This window comes from Nerophis lumbriciformis, linkage group LG28 (assembly GCF_033978685.3).
Source record: "Nerophis lumbriciformis linkage group LG28, RoL_Nlum_v2.1, whole genome shotgun sequence".
In the NCBI taxonomy this organism is placed as follows: Eukaryota; Metazoa; Chordata; class Actinopteri; order Syngnathiformes; family Syngnathidae; genus Nerophis; species Nerophis lumbriciformis.
In genome coordinates, this window is record NC_084575.2 from 9,088,644 (window position 1) to 9,113,198 (window position 24,555).

Sequence of the window (24,555 nt, forward strand, 5' to 3'; positions counted from 1 at the left end):
CAGGATGGACTAGCAGCAGCCCGATGTCTTTGTGTGATTATCATTGGCGTGATGGGAGGCAAGGGTCGTAGTCTGAGGGTGTGGGAGTGATGGAGGCTCCCTCCGTTATACCACCTTGCACCTGTCCGGCCTCCGAATGCCACTCGAGTCTATACTGGCTACCTGCGTCGGCACATCATCTCGGTGTTGACTGGGACTGCGTCACCATGACGACCCCTCCGGGCTGGCCCGATCCCATGCCAGCCAAGACGGACATAGCCACCGCCTCTGCGGCGCGGACGCTCATCCCGTTGATGGTGGGCCCCGGGCTGGAGGGCGACGACCCGTGTTGGATAACAGCTGCTGGGGATCCGATGGGCTCGGCGGACGTCTCTCTAGAGGCTTCCTCTCCTCCTGCAGCTGAAGGCAGAAAAAGAAACATTCACCCTTAAGAGAGGTGAGCGGGTAAGGAGAACACATTAGATGGATGAGATGATAGATGGATCCTACATAGCACACGGCATTGGATGACTGGTGGCGGGAGTGGAAGTTTTACCTAAGAAAGCTGCTTTCTTCTGCATAACAGTGACGGGGCAATCTTTGTGGGCCAGGAGGAGCTGCTTCAGCTGAGCCACCTCGTTCCTCAGCAGCGTTACTTCGTTCTGCCAAAACCACAAACCAAAAGGCAGACAATGATTACTATACAGGTAAAAGCCAGTAAATTAGAATATTTTGAAAAACTTGATTTATTTCAGTAATTGCATTCAAAAGGTGTAGCTTGTACATTATATTTATTCATTGCACACAGACTGATGCATTCAAATGTTTATTTCATTTAATTTTGATGATTTGAAGTGGCAACAAATGAAAATCCAAAATTCCGTGTGTCACAAAATTAGAATATTACTTAAGACTAATACAAAAAAGGGATTTTTAGAAATGTTGGCCAACTGAAAAGTATGAAAATGAAAAATATGAGCATGTACAATACTCAATACTTGGTTGGAGCTCCTTTTGCCTCAATTACTGCGTTAATGCGGCGTGGCATGGAGTCGATGAGTTTCTGGCACTGCTCAGGTGTTATGAGAGCCCAGGTTGCTCTGATAGTGGCCTTCAACTCTTCTGCGTTTTTGGGTCTGGCATTCTGCATCTTCCTTTTCACAATACCCCACAGATTTTCTATGGGGCTAAGGTCAGGGGAGTTGGCGGGCCAATTTAGAACAGAAATACCATGGTCCGTAAACCAGGCACGGGTAGATTTTGCGCTGTGTGCAGGCGCCAAGTCCTGTTGGAACTTGAAATCTCCATCTCCATAGAGCAGGTCAGCAGCAGGAAGCATGAAGTGCTCTAAAACTTACTGGTAGACGGCTGCGTTGACCCTGGATCTCAGGAAACAGAGTGGACCGACACCAGCAGATGACATGGCACCCCAAACCATCACCCAACCATGCAAATTTTGCATTTCCTTTGGAAATCGAGGTCCCAGAGTCTGGAGGAAGACAGGAGAGGCACAGGATCCACGTTGCCTGAAGTCTAGTGTAAAGTTTCCACCATCAGTGATGGTTTGGGGTGCCATGTCATCTGCTGGTGTCGGTCCACTCTGTTTCCTGAGATCCAGGGTCAACGCAGCCGTCTACCAGCAAGTTTTAGAGCACTTCATGCTTCCTGCTGCTGACCTGCTCTATGGAGATGGAGATTTCAAGTTCCAACAGGACTTGGCGCCTGCACACAGCGCAAAATCTACCCGTGCCTGGTTTACGGACCATGGTATTTCTGTTCTAAATTGGCCCGCCAACTCCCCTGACCTTAGCCCCATAGAAAATCTGTGGGGTATTGTGAAAAGGAAGATGCAGAATGCCAGACCCAAAAACGCAGAAGAGTTGAAGGCCACTATCAGAGCAACCTGGGCTCTCATAACACCTGAGCAGTGCCAGAAACTCATCGACTCCATGCCACGCCGCATTAACGCAGTAATTGAGGCAAAAGGAGCTCCAACCAAGTATTGAGTATTGTACATGCTCATATTTTTCATTTTCATACTGTTCAGTTGGCCAACATTTCTAAAAATCCCTTTTTTGTATTAGCCTTAAGTAATATTCTAATTTTGTGACACACGGAATTTTGGATTTTCATTTGTTGCCACTTCAAATCATCAAAATTAAATGAAATAAACATTTGAATGCATCAGTCTGTGTGCAATGAATAAATATAATGTACAAGTTACACCTTTTGAATGCAATTACTGAAATAAATCAAGTTTTTCAAAATATTCTAATTTACTGGCTTTTACCTGTATAATCTGAAACATGCTGTGTTTTTTCAATCATCACAGTGGGCTCAAATGAAAGCATTTTATCGATTGCTTGGATTCACATGACATCATGTCTTGTTCATTCAATATGCGTGGTGGTCAAGCCAGCGTCTGTTCTCAATGTGTACTGCACCATTTTACCTTTTTCGAAGAAAAGTGCCCTATAATCCCGTTGTTTTAGGCTGTGGGAAACGTTAAAATTGCTAAATGGATAAAAGTAGAGATGTCCGATAATGGCTTTTTTGCCGATATCCCGATATTGTCCAACTCTTAATTACCGATTCCGATATCAACCGATACTGATGTATACAGTCGTGGAATTAACACATTATTATACCTAGTTTCCTTGTGATGCCCCGCTGGATGCATTAAACAATGTAACTTTACCATGAATTGATTAACGTGGACTCCGACTTAAACAAGTTGAAAAACTTATTCGGGTGTTACCATTTAGTGGTCAATTGTACGGAATATGTACTGTACTGTGCAATCTACTAAAACAAGTTTCAATCAACCAATCAAAAACAAGGTTTTCCAAAATAAGAGAACAACTTCAACTCCAGTTATGGAAAAAAAGTGCCAACATGGCACTGCCATATTTATTATTGAAGTCACAAAGTGCATTATTTTTTTTAACATGCCTCAAAACAGCAGCTTGGAATTTGGGACATGCTCTCTCTGAGATAATCCTAATACCCACTACAACTATGGGAAGTACTATACATTGACTTTCACAAAGTGCATTATTTTTTTAAACATGCCTCAAAACAACAGCTACAAAAACAATGAAGGCACACAGCTTCAGTCCAGAGTATACTAGAGCATACTTGCCAACCTTGAGACCTCCGAATTTGGGAGGGTTGAGGTGTGACCTGTATGGCTGTTGACCAAGTATGCTTTGCATTCAGTTATGTGTGTGTAAAAGCCGCATATATTATGTTACTGGGCTGGCACGCTGTTTGTATGGAGGAAAAGCGGACGTGAGGACAGGTTGTAGAGGACGCTAAAGGCAGTGCCTTTAAGGCACGCCCCCAATATTGTTGTCCAGGTTGAAATCGGGAGAAATTCGGGAGAATGGTTGCCCCGGGAGATTTTCGGGAGGGGCACTGAAATTCGGGAGTCTCCCGGGAAAATTGGGAGGTTGAAACTGATACCGATAATTTCCAATATTTTAAATTTTAAAGCATTTATCGGCCGATATGATCGGACATCTCTAGATAAAAGTTTCTTCAAAGTTCCTCAAGAGGCAATCAAGAAGGGCGGAAGAGTGCAAGATTTTACCAAATGACAAACGAGAAAAGCAGCACACACTCCAGTCCAAGAGAGCCAAGTCGAAAAACGCACAACTTTGCAGTGATCTCTTCGTTAAAGGTTGGTTTGATATACTTTTAATGTTTAGTGTCTCTCATTTAAGTATTATCTTGATATTGTTTGTATTTATGAAACACATTTTTGCTGTGAGTGTTTCGTAAAGCACAAACTCGGCGAAACAAAAAACAAATAAATAAAGCAATTGTGAGCAAAACCTGAAATAGTTAAGCTTTTACCAAAGGCAATGATCATAAATGAAGCTTTAAGCACATACACAATGTTGACATCTATAGTTTATATATTTAAAAAGATGGGGAAAACATGCGTACTCGTAAACGCCGCGTGTAACAACAACACACATGGCAGTAGACGCAAAGTTAAATCATGAAATGCAACCTTACCCGAGCAAAAACAATGCATATTTATCCGGGAGAGTCTTGATACCAATTTCCTTGACCCAGCCACACACAAATAAGTTGTAGACCTCCATGCTTTTCCAAGATTCCATCTGTTTTGTCGTGTAGAATGATGTCTGGAGCACCAGATAGTTCCGATATGTCTGGGAAGGCGACCGACGGATAATCCTTGATATCAGTCGACAAACCTATTTTTTCCAAGTATAGGGATCTACTCCATTGGACAGTAACATTTTTTGCTCGTATCTGCTTTTTGCAGAAAGATTTAGGCCCCTTGCATACTCAGATAGTACGCGCGCTGCTTGCTGTACAACCAAGCCATCTTGGCTTGGTTGACCACCACTGGTTTTCACTTCCGGGAAGAATTCATGTCACGGAATACAAGCAACAGGGGTACAAGATAAATATCGGACAGATAACTACCGGGTCGATATGAGGAGTTATGACATCATGCCGATAAAGTTGGTAACATTAAAAAAAAAACGCTACCATAACCAAGAAAAATAAAGTCCTCCATTGAGGCAAAATTATCCGTACTGTGCTGTAGGTGGGTGAGGATGAACAAATCAAGCACTCCTTTTGTCCTACCTCTGATGTGATTAGGGATGATGTTTGATAAGAAATTATCGAGTTTGAGCCTATTATCGAATCCTCTTATCGAACCGATTCCTTATCGGTTCTCTTATCGAGTCCAGATAGGTTGTTGTATATGGTTTAACAAATCACTTCACATTCTCTACTGCTCGCTACTATAGTATATAGTATATATACTATATACTATACTATAGTATATCTGAGTTATTGTACAGAAATGTGGGGAAATAACTACAAATGTGTGCTACATTCGTTAACCGTGTTACAAAAAAGATCAATTAGACTGATACATAATGTTGGATATAGAGAACATATAAAACACTTTATTTATTGACTCAAAACTATTAAAGTTCGATGATTTGGTAAAATTGCAAACAGCTAAAATGATGTGGAATTAAATGATGGAATGGATGAAGTAAAGAAGTTAAACATTGTACTGATATGATCCACTTTAAGTGGTTGTTCAAATGAATAGTGCTTACAAAGTACAAAGAAGAAGAATTATGAGAAATACTTTCAACCTTATTGAAAATAAGATATTCTTCATCTCAGTATGTTAATAATGACTGAATTAATTACATATTACAAAACTGTTGTATATACTAATTCACAGATATTTTATTATAAAAAGGTCAGTAAATGATGTATATATTTGTAAACGCTATGAAGTGGGTAAGGAGTAGGATTAAATAAGCTTTACTTCTTCCTACTTCTGTAAAGTGAAATGATATGAAACTGTGATGTATTATGATGTGGTCGGATCATGTTTTGTTTAGTTATGTTCTGTTAGTTTTGGACTTCCTTAGTTGTTTTGTGCACTTCGGGGGTTTGTTTTAGTCACTATGGTTACTTATGATTTTCACCTGCCTTGTACGTGCACCTGTTGCTCATCAGAGACTCTATTTAAGCCTGCTTTTTCCGGTCACTCATCGTGGCTTCATTGTTTGCATTTGCATTCTGGTTTTCGAGCTCATGATTCCTGTGCTAAAGTTACCTTAGCTTCCAGTTTTCCTGTGCTAAGTACATTTTTGCTTTAGCTTCTCGTGCAAACGGCACGCTTTCCTTTTGTTTCGTTCCTGTCTGTTGTAATGTGTATGATTTATGAGAAATAAATCATCTCCTACCTGCACGCTTTCGTCCGGAGCCGTCAGTTTTGCGTCCCGGGAACAAACCGCAGCTGCACCCCACCGTGACAAATGACTGAGCTGCGTGACGTCATTTCTTGTGATGTCTCACAGGGCATTTCTTGTCGGGACGGGATTCGTTCCCAGGGATTCGAATAAAGAACCAACTTTTTTTCTTTACTATAGTGGTCTCGATAACGGGTACCGGTTCTCAAAAAGGGATTCGAGTCCGAGGACTCGGTTCTTTTCTTATCGAACAACTGGGAAAACCGGGTTCGAGCATCATCCCTAGATGTGATGTCATAAACTTCACCTGAACTCATTCTAAACAAACATGGGGTGAATCGTGTAGCACTTCTTTACTGTTTCGTCCTATTTGTACAAAATGTTCTGCAAACATTCCTTCCGCGAGGAGGGATGAAAACAAACTTCAATACAGCAAACCTTATCAGCCACCTGAAACACCAACATCTCTACGACGGGGCTTGTTTATATTGCCACAGAGTTTAGAAGGCCAGCGAGTGAGGACTTGAGGGCTAAAGCGATCAGTGATTTCATCATGGAGATGACGGCGCTCGACGACCAGCCCTCAACCATCGTCCAAAATACTGGCTTTTGTCAGGACAAATCTACATACCGTATTTTTCGGAGTATAAGTCGCACCGGAGTATAAGTCGCACCGGAGTATAAGTCGCACCTGCCGAAAATGCATAATAAAGAAGGAAAAAAACATATATAAGTCGCACTGGAGTATAAGTCGCATTTTTTGGGGAAATTTATTTGATAAAAGCCAACACCAAGAATAGACATTTGAAAGGCAATTTAAAATAAATAAATAGTGAACAGGCTGAATAAGTGTACGTTATATGACACATAAATAACCAACAGAGAACGTGCCTGGTATGTTAACGTAACATATTATGGTAAGAGTCATTCAAATAACTATAACATATAGAACATGCTATACGTTTACCAAACAATCTGTCACTCCTAATCGCTAAATCCCATGAAATCTTATACGTCTAGTCTCTTACGTGAATGAGCTAAATAATATTATTTGATATTTTACGGTAATGTGTTAATAATTTAACACATAAGTCGCTCCTGAGTATAAGTCGCACCCCCGGCCCGACTATGAAAAAAACTGCAACTTATAGTCCGAAAAATACGGTATACACTTTCTTTGAATTCCTTACCTCCAAGTGTGCACAAACTAAACTTAAAGGGGAACTGCACTTTTTTGGGGGAATTTTGCTAATCGTTCACAATCATTATGAGAGACAAGACTAAAGTTGTTTTTTTTCGCTTTCTACCATATAAAAATCGGCTTGTTCTAGGTGGCTAGCAATGCAGCTAATGAGAGTAATCAATTCTATGTCGAAAACCCTTTAAAATGCATTCAAAAACAGTCAACAATACCTAATTTACTTTCCGTAACCTGTATAACCAAGGTGTAGCAACATTGTTATTGTAAGAGCAAACACAGAGGAACTCTATCCATCATAGTAACGCATCGACGTGCTTTGGTATTAGCCGTAAAAGCTAACTACTGCAAGAGATAAGCTAGCTTCTACAACGACTCTAAACGTGTTTGGGTTTGTAGTGCACAACACTGCAATACAACACCAATTTGTAGTGACTGAAAAACATGAACAATCATATTACAGTGTCTGTAAAGTATTAGCCCACATTTCATATTTTGTTTGTTTGGTGTGCTGCATGTATCATGAGCGATATTAAAGTGACTCACTCGATGGGATAGTTGTTCGTCTGGTCCAGCTGGCCGGGGATGTTTCCTGTTGATTTTGTGTGACCAATCCATTTATGTCGAAATAGCTTGGCTCCGAGTTCCACATTTACAGCGACAAAATTTATTTCATCCCTTTCTCCCGGCTTCCGTCTGCACCAACGTCTCACTCCTCTTTCGTGCTCGCTTCTATAAGCAGCAGCATATATAGCTTCAAAAGTTTAAGGTTGTGAACTCATTTTTCCAAAAATAGTCGCCTTGGTTGTCTATTACCAAGTCTGCCATGATTAGAAAACACACTCTTGTTTGATTCCGGAAGTAGGAACACATTTGTTGCCAGAGGTCAGACATGCGCTGCTATGGAAACAGAAATCAATGCGCGGAATAAATCATTAAAATGATCAAAATACGGTAAATATTGAACAAATTACATATTGTTATGAATGTGTCTGTTCTTACATTATATATAGACTTGCACTGTGTATATAAAATGTTGCTAGAGGGTTTTGAAATAGTTTTAGAGGGTTTTGAAGTCTACAACGGTGACTTCCATTACCCGCATCTTTCAAGCATTTTTAATTATCTTTAAAACCGTTAAAAAAAAAAAAAAAGACGTGTGTTCTCTCTCATAATGAGTGTGAACGATAGGTAAAATTCCAAAAGAAGTGCAGTTCCCCTATAAATCTAAATGTAAATAAAATAGATACAAATGAGTTATCGGTATCGGCCTTGAGAAACCAGAAGTTATCTGTACATCTCTAAAATCCACCCTAGCTCACCGTTAGCGAGATGTTCATGCTGACGAGATCATCCGCCTTCTTTTCCAAAGAGTTCACCCACAGCTTTCGCTTCTGCCTGCAACGTGAGGCAGCTGCTCGATTCCTCTCCAGAAAACGCTGCCTCCTCTCGTCGGGGTCCATCTCGGAGGCTCGCCGCCGCCGGCCCCCGGTTGGCTGTGCAGGGGACACCTGAGGATGAGGAACGCCTTCTGAATTGTCGTTTTTACTAAGCAGTATAGTCTAATAGAAAGGTTGTAACTGTACATGTTTTCCTTCTTTAATTTTTCTGTGTGGAACATTCAGAGACGTATTGCATTCGCACACGGTACACGCTGAGTAAGTGATAGGAAGTGTTTCTCACATACACAATAAAAAAAAAATTGAGGAACATTTATGTCGACACTCCTTGGACTGGCTGACTCACGTTGAAATAAGCAGTTGTTGCTGAAACTTTGTTTCTTCAGTTTTCATTAGCGATGTCCCAATGCCTGGGAATGTGATTGGGTTGGGCTGATATTTTGCCTCTTTAACTGATTGGTGATCGGCTGATGAACTGACATGTCCGCCCAATATTTACCACAGCTGTGTCCTATTGTTTACACGGCTAAAGATTGTACTCACCTGAAAGATTCCTTTAAAAAAAAGGGATGCACGCTCAGAGAGACACAACCACATTTCCATATTCCCTGTTACACACATGCAGGAGGTGCGTGCGTCAATTCCAGGAGACTGTGTGTCTTGCCAGAACACCGGCTCGAATTTGAGAGCAAGCTGCAACGAGCGTGACGTCTAGAAGCTGTTTCTAAAATACTAATCCTCACCACCATGGCAGAAAATAAACTGAGTTCATTCCAAGAGCATTATCACTAGAAGACGAGAGGAAAATAAATGGCTAAGCATGCTACACACACAGGCACATGCAGAGAGACACACACACACACACACACACACACACACACACACACACACACACACACACACACACACACACACACACACACACACACGTACGCAAGGAACAGGACAACACGAGAGGCTAACCACTAAAGCGTCAAGTGAGCTACGGGTGATCGATCTAGACATCGATACAGCGGACACCTAGTATGGTATCAGTATATACAGTAAATGATACTAAAGTGATTAGATTGATATTTTTCTTCTTCCTGTTCTTACTATTATCGTACTAAATCGTTTTTAGTTGTTTTTTTTATTGTTTACAAACTCAGGGAGTAACTCTCTGGATACATTACTGCTTTGAGAACAAACCCCAAACGATTTAAACGGGAGACAATAGTATTTTTGCTTTTGTTTACTTGCTGTGCTCTAGACACTTTTGTTAAAAACATTGTGTAGCATTCACTACCACAGATTACATGTTTAATCACCTATATAAGCAGTACTAGCAAATACTACATTTAATAAGACAAACTTTATAAAAATGTGCTTTTGTGTTTACTTACTTCCGTGCTGCAAAATATTTTCAGTTCTATAATCTATTGCCAAAGTGTTGGGTCAAGGCTTGAAATCAGGTAAGATCTGAGGCAAAAAAAATCTGCTTAGAGGCTAAAAATGATGATCAGGACATTTGTAGTTTTTGTATAATGTTTTATACACGTGAATAGAGATGTCCGATAATGGCTTTTTTGCCGATATCCGATATTGTCCAACTCTTAATTACCGATTCCAATATCAACCGATACCGATATATACAGTCGTGGAATTAACACATTATTATGCCTACATTTTGTTGTGATGCCCCACTGGATGCATTAAACAATGTAACAAGGTTTTCCAAAATAAATGAACTCAAGTTATGGAAAAAAATGCCAACATGGCACTGCCATGTTTATAATTGAAGTCCCAAAGTGCATTATTTTTTTTAACATGCCTCAAAACAGCAGCTTGGAATTTGGGACATGCTCTCCCTGAGAGAGCATGAGGAGGTTGAGGTGGCGGGTGGTAGAGGGTAGCGGGGGGTGTATATTGTAGCGTCCCGGAAGAGTTAGTGCTGCAAGGGGTTCTGGGTATTTGTCCTGTTGTGTTTATGTTGTGTTACGGTGCGGATGTTCTCCCGAAATGTGTTTGTCATTCTTGTTTGGTGTGGGTTCACAGTGTGGCGCATATTTGTAACAGTGTTAAAGTTGTTTATACGGCCACCCTCAGTGTGACCTGTATGGCTGTTGACTAAGTTGCATTCACTTGTGTGTGTGAAAAGCCGTAAATATTATGTGACCGGGCCGGCAAGCAAAGGCAATGCCTTTAAGGCACGCACCCCAATATTGTTGTCTGGGTGGAAATCCGGAGAAATTCGGGAGAATGGTTGCCCCGGGAGATTTTCGGGAGGGGCACTGAAATTTGGGAGTCTCCCGGGAAAATCGGGAGAGTTGGCAAGTATGACTGGGAGACGCAATTGCTCTGTACTTTTCCCTAGGTCCGTGTACCACTCCGTCAAAAAAAAAGTCATACATTTTACTTTTTGAAACCGATACTGATAATTTAGTAATTAAGTTAGTCATTGCCTAATTACTCAGTGGCCTAGTGGTTAGAGTGTCCGCCCTGAGATCGGTAGGTTGTGAGTTCAATCCCCGGCCGAGTCATACCAAAGACTATAAAAAAATGGGACCCATTACCTCCCTAATTGGCACTCAGCATCAAGGGTTGGAATTGGGGGTTAAATCACCAAAATGATTCCCGGGCGCGGCCACCGCTGCTGCCCACTGCTCCCCTCACCTCCCAGGGGGTGATCAAGGGTGATGGGTCAAATGCAGAGAATAATCTCGCCACACCTAGTGTGTGTGTGACAATCATTGGTACTTTAACTTTTAACTTTAACTTTAACTTTATAAGAGCACTGTGGACCAAGACTTGATGAATTGGTCGACATTGACACAAAGCCCAGTCTTTGGCTAGCGAGAGTCACAGTTAGCGACAGTGCCGAAGCTTGAAAAGCCTCTTCAAGATACCTCAGTAGAGTTAGAAATGTAATGTTAATATCAGAGGGGCACTAATGAATCTACCTGTACATGTACTGTAAATACATAATAATAATAACTGGGATTTATATAGCGCTTTTCTAAGTACCCAAAGTCGCTTTACATGTAGAACCCATCAAACATTCACACCTGGTGGTGGTAAGCTACTTTCATAGCCACAGCTGCCCTGGGGTAGACTGACGGAAGCGTGGCTGCAATTTGCGCCAACGGCCCCTCCGACCACCACCTATCATTCATCATTCAATTCACCGGTGTGAGTGGCACCGGGGGCAAAGGGTGAAGTGTCCCGCCCAAGGACACAACGGCAGCGATTTTTGGATGGTAAGAGGCGGGGAGCGAACCTGCAACCCTCAGGTTTCTGGCACGGTTGCTCTACCCACTACGCCATGATCTGTATTCAATTACCGTCTGCGGCCCACAGCGATATGATATTATTTAGTACCTGTGGTTGGGCAGGTGATGGTGCATCTGAATTTTGAGTGGGCTGCTGGCCGTGTTCCTGCCTCTGGGGAACGGCTGGGAAGGATCCCGCCCCCCCGCTACCGCCTTCGTGCGCTCCTATGCCTTGATTACTCAGGGCTGCTTTCAAACGCTGCAGACATACAGACATGCGACAGGCTGGGTCCAACAAATCACACGAACTGGTGAAGGAGGCTTACATGATGACTCATCTTACCATCTTGGTCTCAGATTGCAGATGATACCCTGACGGTGAAGATGAACCGCTGCTGGCCCCGCCCACTTGGGGACCTGGGATCCCAGGGATGTTGGGCACAGTTTTGCCAGGTCTTGCAAGCTTTACATAGCAACAAGAAATGGGAGCGATATCCATATTACATGAGACACAGCATTAAAATAACATTTCACAGTTTGTTTGTCTCTTGCTTGAGGACACTTTAAAATGAAGACTTACAGATATGACTGAAGTCAGCTGAACAGGACTGGGCAGAAGTGGGACTGTCTGCCCGTTAGCAAGGTGCCTTACTAGCGGATATGAATTTGTTGGTGAGCTGTGGACAATAAAATACATTGTTTACTCCACCCTGAAGACATTTATACATCAAGATTTAAAGAAATTAATGAATTGCATTTTTTTAACATGAGGCAAATACCTACACAATACCTTGCAATAATTTGACCAGGACATCCTCAAGTTTGGGAAAAATGATATGCATTTTTTTGTTTTTGTTTGTTTTACTATTTTTTTCAACAACACCAAAGAGTGAATTGTGTTAATATAGCTAACACAAAATTAGTTGTATTTAGAATAAAATGACTTCTTCTATAGTTCATTAAAAGTCGCATGCGCTGAAATAAATAAATGGAAATATTAATGCTGCCCTTCAACAAATAAGAAAATGTCATTTACTAAAAATTAGGGCTGTCAAACGATTACAAATATTTAATCGATTAATCGCGTTTTGTTCAGTTAACTAAAAATTAATCTTGATGATCGCAGATAGATATCATTTTTCATCATTAATAAGTGTTCCCTAGACAGATAATTTTTGAGGGGGGGTCGCTGCAATCTGTGATTTTTTTCTAACTGAATAAATGCTTCAGATATTCTGTACATTACATGATGTACAAGTTAATAGTCTTCATATTGCTGCATGACAATGTTTTAACCTTCTCTATTAATTAATCAAATGTAATATTGAGCCTGCTAATCATTCTGTAATTGAGGATTTGACCAGAACATGTTATAAAAGAATTTACACAATGTTTCAGCCAGCATATCCCCACCTGCCCTCATATTCCTCAACTGATGTACTAGCATTTCTATAGGTGCAAATATCATAGAATAACATTACAAAACATCTCTGACAAAGCATGATCGTAATGTCAGACATTTTTATTTTGTTAATGTCAGTGTTTCCCTTGAAATTGCCAAAATACCTGTGGCGGTGGGAGCGTAGTTCGGGGTGTGGTTGATATGTCATTGCGTTATTTGCCAAGATGCATATATTCTTTAAAAAAGGCAAAAAAAAATGTGAATATACATTTAAAACAAATCTGTTATGAAGTATACAGTTGCAAGAAAAAGTATGTATATCATTTTGGATTACTTGGATGTGTTTTGATGCCTGAACTAATAATAATAATAAATTGTATTTATAAGGCGCCTTTCTGGGCACTCAAGGACACCGTACAAAATCAAACCAATAAAATCAAATTGGATAAAAACAACAATAATAACAACAATACGCACAAAAAAGTATAGGTTTTCATCTTTTCATTGAACACAATATGTAAACATTCACAGTGCAGTGGAAAAAGTATGTGAACCCTTAGGCTAATGACTTCACCAAGAGCTGATTGGAGCCAAGAATCAGACAACATGGAGTCTTATAAATGTGACAAGATCATATGCGTTGGTTAAAGCTGCCCTTCCCTATAAAAAACACACACCTGTGATACGTGTGCTGTTCTCAAGAAGCATTGCCTGCAGCTCAACAGAGGATGGGTAATCCAACAGGACAACGACCCCAAGCATAGAAGTAAATCAACAACAGAATGGGTTCAACAGAAGAAAATACGCCTTCTGGAGTGGCCCAGTCAGTCCTGACCTCAACCCGATTGAAATGCTGTGACATGACCTCAAGAAAGCGATTAACACCAGATATCCCAAGAATATTGCTGCACTGAAACAGGAAAGGTCCAAAATTCCTCCTGACTGCAGGAAACGTTTGGTTGAGGTTATTGCTGCCAAAGGAGGGTTCAACCAGTTATTAAATCCAAGGGTTCACATACTTTTTCCACCCTGTACTGTGAATGTTTACATGTTGTGTTCAATAAAAAGACTATCGACATACTGCTGACTGCCTTTCATTTCTGTTGAGCTTTTATGTCATCTTACTTACTAAAGCAGTCACAGTAACAATCTAAATGTTATGTTATCACTGAACCTTAATCGTAATCTGAACACGGATGTGAAGCACCACCAAACTCTTTGATGCGCGCAGCAGGTGTTTGCTGCAGGGATGTCGCCTCGCTTGTGGCTCATCAGTAGCAAATTAACTGCAGCTAAGTTCCCCCACTACGGCATGGCCCGAGTGTCAAAAAGGAAGTGTTTGCGTTAATCGCCTGATAACAACTTAGTGCCGATATTGAAATTTAGAGTTAATGCGTTATCATCATGTTAACTTTGACAGCCCTACTAAAAATAGAAGAATAATTCAAACTTGTCCGCATCGTTGCTCTATCCTAAAAAAATAAATGGGGTACCACTTTCCTCCTGTAGCTTTTTTAAATTGGCCTTTGGTATATTCTAAAATTAAAATGATCAATGATGTGTATTATTAGATATTACACTACACTTACAGTACATATGATATACCACATTGTCTGTATGCATGTTCGAAAAAAATGGATACCATAACACTTACTGGCTTTGTCACCTCTAACACAAAGCTATGATACGTATGTTTTGTTTAGACCTACAGTACCGGTACTTCAAATTACTTTTAGCACTCCTTTAGGACACTCTTCATATCAGGGTTTTTAAAAATGTATTTAGATCCCAGCGGTGCACTATAGGAAGTTCATTTTAATAAAATACACCATACAGGTAATCTCAAGTTGTGCACAGGGTATATCTGCCTTTTTGCCTTCTTGGCCGACATCTGTGATTGTGCAGCCTCCCCCGCGACCACGCCTACTACGTTTCAATTGGTAAAAGGTCAGTTTCAGCTCCCCATCCACACACGCTGCCAGTGCGTAGAGCTGCATAGACACACCCTTAATTGGTAAAGTGCTAATGGTTATCAGCAAAAAAGAATTGGATGTTGGATATAATTGGATGAGTATTGGACAATGTGGCTTTGAAATGTGCTTTTAAAAAAAAAAAAGAAAAAAAAAAGCTGAAAGTAGAAGAGCAGTGACCGTGAGCTAGGTCTTTCGCACCACACAAAATTGCAATTATTCCCATTGATATAAGAAATAAGAAAGTTTTGACAACCATGGTATATTATTTCATATTTATTTCAAAAATGTTTTGAGTCTGACTATTAACTCATGTGATTAAGCACAAAAAAATATTGCATTGATCGTGCATACACAGAGATTAATCACGCAATTCAATTTGTGCGCACATGCTCCTTTATTTAGATTTAGATTTAGATTTATTGGTCCCTTTGGGGAAATTCATTGTTATATTGACCGCGGATGGTTACGTGAAAGGCTGCGTGGGATGCAATGTGCAAAGATGAGTGAGAAGACTGGTAGATATTTTTTGCTTTAAAATAAACCCCAACGGAACTATAGATAAAACTAAGGTAATTTGCAAATATTTTAGCAATGAATTCTCTTACCGCAGCACAACTACTTTAAAATAACATCATGGTTTCCCCTACATGTAATTGATCGCAGCGCACCGCCACGGCAAAATAAAAGCCGCCAGACTTAAAAAATGTGTTTTTTTTTTACATGAAAACAAATTTAAGTTATATACTGTATGAATGGGTGTATATAGCATATTATTTGTGCATAACTGACGAGTGATGCACCGAAAATTTGTCACAGACATCAAGCGACAGAAGTAAAGTATCTCCAAACACGAGTACAGTCTCCAATAATACCAGAAAGAAATTACAAGATTTGTTGCTGTTTTAATAAAGAAAAAGTCACTGAAAGAATAGGAAAAGTCCCTGGAAACTTGAAAAATTCTCAACAGAGTGCAGCGTGTGTGTTACATTGTACAATAAGCACAAACAATGGAAAATTGGAGCAAAACGATATCGGACAAAATATATATTAAAAAAATACTAATTACTAATAACAGACTTGTTTTTAAACATACAGTAGGTATAACATTTCATTAAAGGTGTTTATACAAAAACTAAGAAATGTTATGTTTTGAATTGTGTTCCTTTAATGCAGCCAAAATGAGTCTAGTTTGTTCAGACTATTTACTAAGCGTGTACTAGGGCTGCCGATGTAGACAACATACAATATAAATTATATGAATTTGATCAATAAAACTGTCATATCGAGGTAATGCACACTCCAGCTATGTCTTGCAAACTTGACAGCGACAAGCGAACGAACGCGACCATAACGCAATGTAGCGTCCTCGCTATCAGCTAAAGTCCCTCCACAGTCCAAACCTCATTCTAAGTCAGTAATCCTTACTGCCATGGCGACAAACAAACTATGTTTTTTACAAATATCATCTCAGGAGGACGAGGAATAGCTAAACATGCTACGTAGGAGAATATGCTAACCACAAAGCTGGAACTCTCAAATGTACAACAAGGTGGTTGGGTTGATACAGCTAGAGACAAAAATGATACAGAGTAGTAGAATATCAGGTCAATACCACAGTGGCTCGATATTGTTAACTATCAAAAAAATATTATGTCATTTTCGTTATTGTTTACAAACACGAGATTTTTTTTTTTTTTTAAATATATATAAATTATATTCTTACACCGCCATCCTGTGTTTGATTATAATTATGATCAAAAATTAAATTATTCAATGATCTTGAAAACCTGAAGTGTTAGCATTGGTATGACTGCCCCTGTAAATACTTGGTATTAGATCAAAACCAAAATTTGTAGTGTATATTACATACATATTAACAGTAAATTAACATGAAAAACAATAAATAATACATCCAGAAAATATTGAATATGTTACTGCAGCTAAATTAGGAACCTTGTAATCAATTTTAGAATGGTTCTATTATCATTTATATGCCAAATAATATATTGTGATATATATCATTATAGCAGGAGGCTGGACTATATATTGCAATATAGATTTTAGGCCATATACCGTATTTTCCGCACTATAAGGCGCACCTAAAAACCACAAATTTTCTCAAAAGCTGACAGTGCGCCTTATAACCCGGTGCGCTTTATTACGATTCATTTTCATAAAGTTTCAATCTCGCAACTTCGGTAAACAGCCGCCATCTTTTTTCCCGGTAGAACAGGAAGCGCTTCTTCTTCTACGCAAGCAACCGCCAAGGAAAGCACCCGCCCCCATAGAACAGGAAGCGCTTCTTCTTCTACTGTAAGCAACCACCCGCCCCCGGAAGAAGAAGAAAAAACGCGCGGATATCACCGTACGTTTCATTTCCTGTTTACATCTGTAAAGACCACAAAATGGCTCCTACTAAGCGACAAGGATCCGGTTCATAAAAAGACGCAATCTCTCCATCCGCACACGGATTACTACCGTATTTCACAGCAACTGATATTCCTGTGAACCGCACTGTGGAACGGGAGCACGTACGGTGAATATTCGCACCACAGGGAATGAGAAGTCATCCTTCACTGTGGTTCTAGCTTGCCATGCTAACTTCCACCCATGGTGATATTCAAAAGGAAGACCTTGCCAAAAGAGACCTTTCCAGCCGGCGTCATCATAAAAGCTAACTCGAAGGGATGGATGGATGAAGAAAAGATGAGCGAGTGGTTAAGGGAAGTTTACGCGAAGAGGCCGGGTGGCTTTTTTCACACAGCTCCGAAGGCGAACACACCTTCACTAAGACGGGCAGACAGCGCCGGACGACATACGCCAACATTTGCCAGTGGATCGTAAATGCCTGGGCAGATATTTCGGTCACAACTGTGGTCCGAGCTTTCCGGAAGGCAGGATTCACAGAACTACTGGACAACAACAGCGACACTGACTCCGATGACTTCGACGAGACGGAACCGGCCATTTTGGATCCCACGCTTGCGCAACTTTTCAATTCGGACACCGAAGACGAAGAATTCGAAGGATTTACGAATGAAGAATAACTTCAGAAGGTGAGCGCTATGTTTATTTTGTGTGTTGTGACATTAACGTTCGAGCAACATTATGTTGCTATTGCTCTACACCATTTTGAATTTTACTATGTTTGTGATTGCACATTTGCGTACATTTTGGGACAGAGTTGTTAGAACGCTGGTTTTCAATATATTATTAAAGTTTGACTGACCTATCTGACTGTTTTTTTGACATTCCCTTTAGCGCAGCGTAGGCGCGGCTTATAATCCGGGGCGGCTTATTGGTGGACAAAGTTATGAAATATGTAATTCATTGAAGGTGCGGCTAATAATCCGGTGCGCCTTATAGTGCGGAAAATACGGTAGATAGATAGATAGTACTTTATTGATTCCTTCAGGAGAGTTCCCTCAGAAAAATTTAAATCCCAGCAGGATTGTACAAAATTGAGAGCGAATTTAAAAAGTAAAAAGTAAATAATGGGGGTATAAATGGAAATAAAATATAAAAATAGAAATAAAAATAAACATTAACAATAAAAATATAACAGTAAAAATAAGAATATAACAAGAGAAACTAGGCAGTAGTGACCATGTTATGAAAATGTATTGCACTGTTTTTTTGTTGCAGTTTATTTAAGTATTTTTATTGTTTTGCATCATCCTAGGACCCCCCTCCCCTCCAGAGAGGAGTTGTACAGTCTGATGGCGTGTGGGACAAAGTGTTTACCTACACAATTTATACATTTCAACATAATTTTTACTTGCAAGTGTTGGATCACTATTATGTGAATTGTCCTTTACATTCTCCCCAAACGCCGTATAGATCCAAGCAATGCCACCACAAGCCTTCAACACAAAAGACACAGCAGCCTACCTGAGCTGGCGGTTGGAGGGCGGAGCCTGCGTGATGACAGACGTGGGAGATGGCAGCGTAGGGTGTAGCAAATCATTGCTATGGTGTAGAGGCAGAGAACCTGGACGCACAATGGTTGGAGTCGGGGCAGAACTTGGCTTTGTGAGAATCTCCTGTTGATTAATTAAGGAGCGTGAATTGGTTTGAGCAGAGGTATTTGCTTTTCCTTAAGTTTAAGTCCATAGCGGAGTTTGTGGTCGAGTGATGAGTTTTCACCCTGGAGTCTTTGCTGTCGTCTGACATGCAGGAGGAAGAATCTGGACTATCAGGAGGAGAAGAATCTACTTCTAAAGGATCCTCATCTTCATCTTTTGCCGCTCTTTGGGTTTGTGGAGCTGCACCTTGTGATTGTAACGCTGCAGCCTTAAGGAGGGAGGAAGTAGATGTCCATTAGACGTGTTAGAAAAATACTGAGAAATATTGTTAGCGGACAATTTGGGCGGAAAAAGCAACCATAACACTCCTAAGGAGCTTTTTATTCTCACCAGGTTTTTTGCCCTTTGCTCCTCATCCTGTGCTTTACAAAAGTCCTGTTCAAAGGAGTTGGCCAGCTCATTGAATAGTCCAACTTCCTCACAGTTCTTCAGGAAACGAGTGGGTGTGGGAGTCTGGTCTAAGAGTTCAAAACAAATAATCAAAGTAATCAAGTCAATCTATTTACGGCAAATACAGGCCACGCGTAACACAAGTACCTGCTATGATAACAGAGTCTGTCCTCGCAGGACCAAATTTCAATGTCATTTCATGCTTGTGTTTATGCACAGCAAGATGATCTTCGTTGGTGAATCCCTGCAACAAACGAGAGCAGTGCTAAACAATTTGTACACATGTCAACAGAGCTTCCGTGAGCTCGGTAGATACGTCAATAAATATCGGACTGGAATGTGATAGGACAGTGAAAAAAAGCATAGTAAATATTTATGCAGAAACTACCTGCCCGCATCCAGGGGCAGTACAGACAAATGGGCGGTCATCCCCCATCTCACACTGAAGTTCTGCAAAAAAAAAAATACATCAAGCTTTTAAGGCAGTGGTTCTTAACCTGGGTTCGATCGAACCCTAAGGGGTTCGGCGGAGGTCAAGACACACCCGACTCATCGTGTAAATAAAAACTTCTCCCTATCGGCGTATTACGGATACGGCAACAGCAGAAGTCACACTGATTTGCAGGTGTGTAATTTGTTGTGAGTTCATGTGTTGGTTTTGTTGTTTGAACAAGGTGATGTTCATGCACAGTTCATTTTGTGCACCAGTGATAAAACATGGTAACACTTTAGTATGGGGAACATATTCACCATTAATTAGTTGCTTATAAACATGCAAATTAGTTACATATTGGCTCTTAACTAGTCATTATTAAGTACTTATTAATGCCTTATTCGGCATGCCTTATTATAACCCTAACCCTCTAACCCTGGCCCTAACGCTCTAAGCCTCTAACCCAGGGGTAGGGAACCTATGGCTCTAGAGCCAGATGTGGCTCTTTTGATGACTGCAACCGGTCTTTAGATAAATATTAGCTGACATTGCTTAACACGATATGTAATGAATAATTCCGCTGGTAATCACAGAGTTAAAAATAATGTTCAGAATATAAAACATTCTCATGCATTTTACCCCATCCATCCGTTTTCTACCCCACCTGTTCGAGAAGTCGCATTAATGGTAAGAAGTATTTTACTTATTATTGAACATGACAAATGGTAGAAAATGGATTGGATGGATGGTTAGCTTCAGAATAACAATGTTATTCTGAGACTTGTTATACTCTAAAAATGTTGGTCTTACTTAAAAATGCAGGCATTTAGTTGTATTCAGTGTTAAAAAATATTATATGGCTCTCACGGAAATACATTTTGAAATAATTGGCTTTCATGGCTCTCTCGGCCAAAAAGGTTCCCGACCCCTGCTCTAACCCTAACCAAATAACTCTAAATTAAGTCTTTGTTACTTAGAATATGTTCGTTCCCCTAGTGTCCAAAAAACTCTAAATTAAGTCTTTGTTACTTAGAATATGTTCCCCATACTAAAGTGTTACCAAAAACATATAACTTTGTCTTGAATTTGAAAAAAAAACCATTTTATTTTTCACTAAAGAAGGGTTCGGTGATTGTGCATATGAAACTGGTGGGGTTCGGTACCTCCAACAAGGTTAAGAACCACGGTTTTAAGGTGATGGTGTAGAAATGGGATGCATGCTGGAGTTTAGTGGCGTGAATATTATGAATGGAACACATTTGGTATGTATTAGCCCCATTGACATTCAATGGTAAATGGTCGCTTATACTAGGTAGCACGGTGTAACAGGGGTTAGTACATGTGCCTCACAATACGAAGGTCCCGAGTAGTCCCGAGTTCAATCCCAGGCTCGGGATCTTTCTGTTTGCATGTTCTCCCGTGGGCTTTATCCCACCGCCAAAAACATGCACCTGGGGATAGGTTGATTGGCAACACTAAAATTGGCCCTAGTGTGTGAATGTGAGTGTGAATGTTGGCCCTGTGATAAGTTGGCGACTTGTCCAGGGTGTACACCGCCTTTCGCCCGAATGCAGCTGAGATAGGACCAGCACCCCCCGCGACCCCAAAAAAAGGGACAAGCGGTAGAAATGGATGGATGGTCGCTTACACTGCCTGATATATCATCGCCTATACAGGTAAAAGCCAGTAAATTAGAATATTTTGAAAAACTTGATTTATTTCAGTAATTGCATTCAAAAGGTGTAACTTGTACATTATATTTATTCATTGCACACAGACTGATGCATTCAAATGTTTATTTCATTTAATTTTGATGATTTGAAGTGGCAACAAATGAAAATCCAAAATTCCGTGTGTCACAAAATTAGAATATTGTGTAAGGCTAATACAAAAAAGGGATTTTTAGAAATGTTGGCCAACTGAAAAGTATGAAAATGAAAAATATGAGCATGTACAATACTCAATACTTGGTTGGAGCTCCTTTTGCCTCAATTACTGCGTTAATGCGGCGTGGCATGGAGTCGATGAGTTTCTGGCACTGCTCAGGTGTTATGAGAGCCCAGGTTGCTCTGATAGTGGCCTTCAACTCTTCTGCGTTTTTGGGTCTGGCATTCTGCATCTTCCTTTTCACAATACCCCACAGATTTTCTATGGGGCTAAGGTCAGGGGAGTTGGCGGGCCAATTTAGAACAGAAATACCATGGTCCGTAAACCAGGCACGGGTAGATTTTGCGCTGTGTGCAGGCGCCAAGTCCTGTTGGAACTTGAAATCTCCATCTCCATAGAGCAGGTCAGCAGCAGGAAGCATGAAGTGCTCTAAAACTTGCTGGTAGACGGCTGCGTTGACCCTGGATCTCAGGAAACAGAGTGGACCGACACCAGCAGATGACATGGCACCCCAAACCATCACTGATGGTGGAAACTTTACACTAGACTTCAGGCAACGTGGATCCTGTGCCTCTCCTGTCTTCCTCCAGACTCTGGGACCTCGATTTCCAAAGGAAATGCAAAATTTGCATGGTTGGGTGATGGTTTGGGGTGCCATGTCATCTGCTGGTGTCGGTCCACTCTGTTTCCTGAGATCCAGGGTCAACGCAGCCGTCTACCAGCAAGTTTAGAGCACTTCATGCTTCCTGCTGCTGACCTGCTCTATGGAGATGGAGATTTCGAGTTCCAACAGGACTTGGCGCCTGCACACAGCACAAAATCTACCCGTGCCTGGTTTACGGACCATGGTATTTCTGTTCTAAATTGGCCCGCCAACTCCCCTGACCTTAGCCCCATAGAAAATCTGTGGGGTATTGTGAAAAGGAAGATGCAGAATGCCAGACCCAAAAACGCAGAAGAGTTGAAGGCCACTATCAGAGCAACCTGGGCTCACATAACACCTGAGCAGTGCCAGAAACTCATCGACTCCATGCCACGCCGCATTAACGCTGTAATTGAGGCAAAAGGAGCTCCAACCAAGTATTGAGTATTGTACATGCTCATATTTTTCATTTTCATACTTTTCAGTTGGCCAACATTTCTAAAAATCCCTTTTTTGTATTAGCCTTAAGTAATATTCTAATTTTGTGACACACGGAATTTTGGTTTTTCATTTGTTGCCACTTCAAATCATCAAAATTAAATGAAATAAACATTTGAATGCATCAGTCTGTGTGCAATGAATAAATATAATGTACAAGTTACACCTTTTGAATGCAATTACTGAAATAAATCAAGTTTTTCAAAATATTCTAATTTACTGGCTTTTACCTGTATATCAAAATTACGGACACATTTACCATGCTATAGCATTTAAAGTGTATTAAGCATTTTAATGTTAATACCATGAGGAACAGTATATGAGAGGAGGCTTTAAAAATGGTGGGTGGTTTCACTCCAAGAGCGAAATCTTTGGCTAGGTTTGTGACAGGCCCGCAGCTAGCATGACGTTCTCGCTAGCCACAACAATCCATATTGTTTCCACAGTGACAGCAATGTCGTCACTACGAGCGTGAAAAGCAGCATCACAGGACACCAGGAACGTGTAACCGGCGACCAAATACGATAATCGAGGCGGCAAATATTTCAAATATTCCCTCATGCTGACCCGCTCCTGTCAAAACGTGAGCTAAGCAGATGCTAACAGCTAGCGGAGGCTCGCTAGCTTTCGGCTTCTGTCACGCTATAGCAGGCTAATAATGCTATGGCAAAAATGATCGTCAATAAAACGGTGAAATAAACATTAGGGAGAGTGGTATTTAAAAAAAATATATTACAATTCAGAGGACAGGAAAAAGGACCGGGCTCACCGGACGATCGAGCCGCCTCGTCGCGCCCCCTCCCAGCTCTGGACACTTGTGCTGCGGCGGTGGAGGTGCTGTCGTCTCCTCCTTGTTGACACTTGACATTCCCATGGGCCAAGTCTCGCGAGAGTTGCTCGCCCCATATTGTGTTACGTAAGAGGCATGAAGATGTGAGTATTCCCTTCCATTGATAAAGCATTGTTTTCAGGATTTTTTTTGTTTTATATGATCATGGTTTATTTCGAACATTGTGAGGCATTTTGTATATTTTCACAAAGCACATTCATCAATAAAAAAGTCAAACATCACTGTATGATATCCATTTATGTGAAACCAAATTGTGTGAACATACTGTTTGAAAATACATCGGGATTCAAAATAAAAAATACAATGCAATAACTGTGCTTTACATTCACAAGCACAATTTGTCTCATATGCGTTAATGCAGCATATACAGGTAAAAGCCAGTAAATTAGAATATTTTGAAAAACTTGATTTATTTCAGTAATTGCATTCAAAAGGTGTAACTTGTACATTATATTTATTCATTGCACACAGACTGATGCATTCAAATGTTTATTTCATTTAATTTTGATGATTTGAAGTGGCAACAAATGAAAATCCAAAATTCCGTGTGTCACAAAATTAGAATATTACTTAAGGCTAATACAAAAAAGGGATTTTTAGAAATGTTGGCCAACTGAAAAGTATGAAAATGAAAAATATGAGCATGTACAATACTCAATACTTGGTTGGAGCTCCTTTTGCCTCAATTACTGCGTTAATGCGGCGTGGCATGGAGTCGATGAGTTTCTGGCACTGCTCAGGTGTTATGAGAGCCCAGGTTGCTCTGATAGTGGCCTTCAACTCTTCTGCGTTTTTGGGTCTGGCATT

General features: G+C 40.6%; 1 protein-coding gene across 3 annotated transcripts; it reads right to left on the reverse strand.

The window, feature by feature from the left end:
* Positions 1-5: 5 nt before the first annotated feature.
* On the reverse strand, positions 6-23,758 carry atf7b (activating transcription factor 7b). 3 transcript variants are annotated; one of them, XM_061923555.1, is made up of 12 exons: positions 23,668-23,758; positions 19,826-19,887; positions 19,585-19,681; positions 19,378-19,505; positions 19,109-19,255; positions 18,854-19,005; positions 12,168-12,264; positions 11,931-12,050; positions 11,697-11,846; positions 8,262-8,450; positions 536-641; positions 6-399 (listed from the first exon to the last, which is right to left on the reverse strand). In XM_061923555.1, the coding sequence occupies exons 2-12, from the start codon at positions 19,871-19,873 to the stop codon at positions 176-178; spliced, it is 1,458 nt and encodes a 485-aa protein (XP_061779539.1). In that variant the 5' UTR covers positions 19,874-19,887; positions 23,668-23,758; the 3' UTR covers positions 6-175. The 3 variants fall into 3 exon arrangements, with proteins under 3 accessions (XP_061779539.1, XP_061779538.1, XP_061779540.1); XM_061923554.1 differs by having other exon boundaries at positions 23,635-23,737; XM_061923556.1 differs by having other exon boundaries at positions 263-426; positions 23,635-23,737.
* Positions 23,759-24,555: the final 797 nt, after the last annotated feature.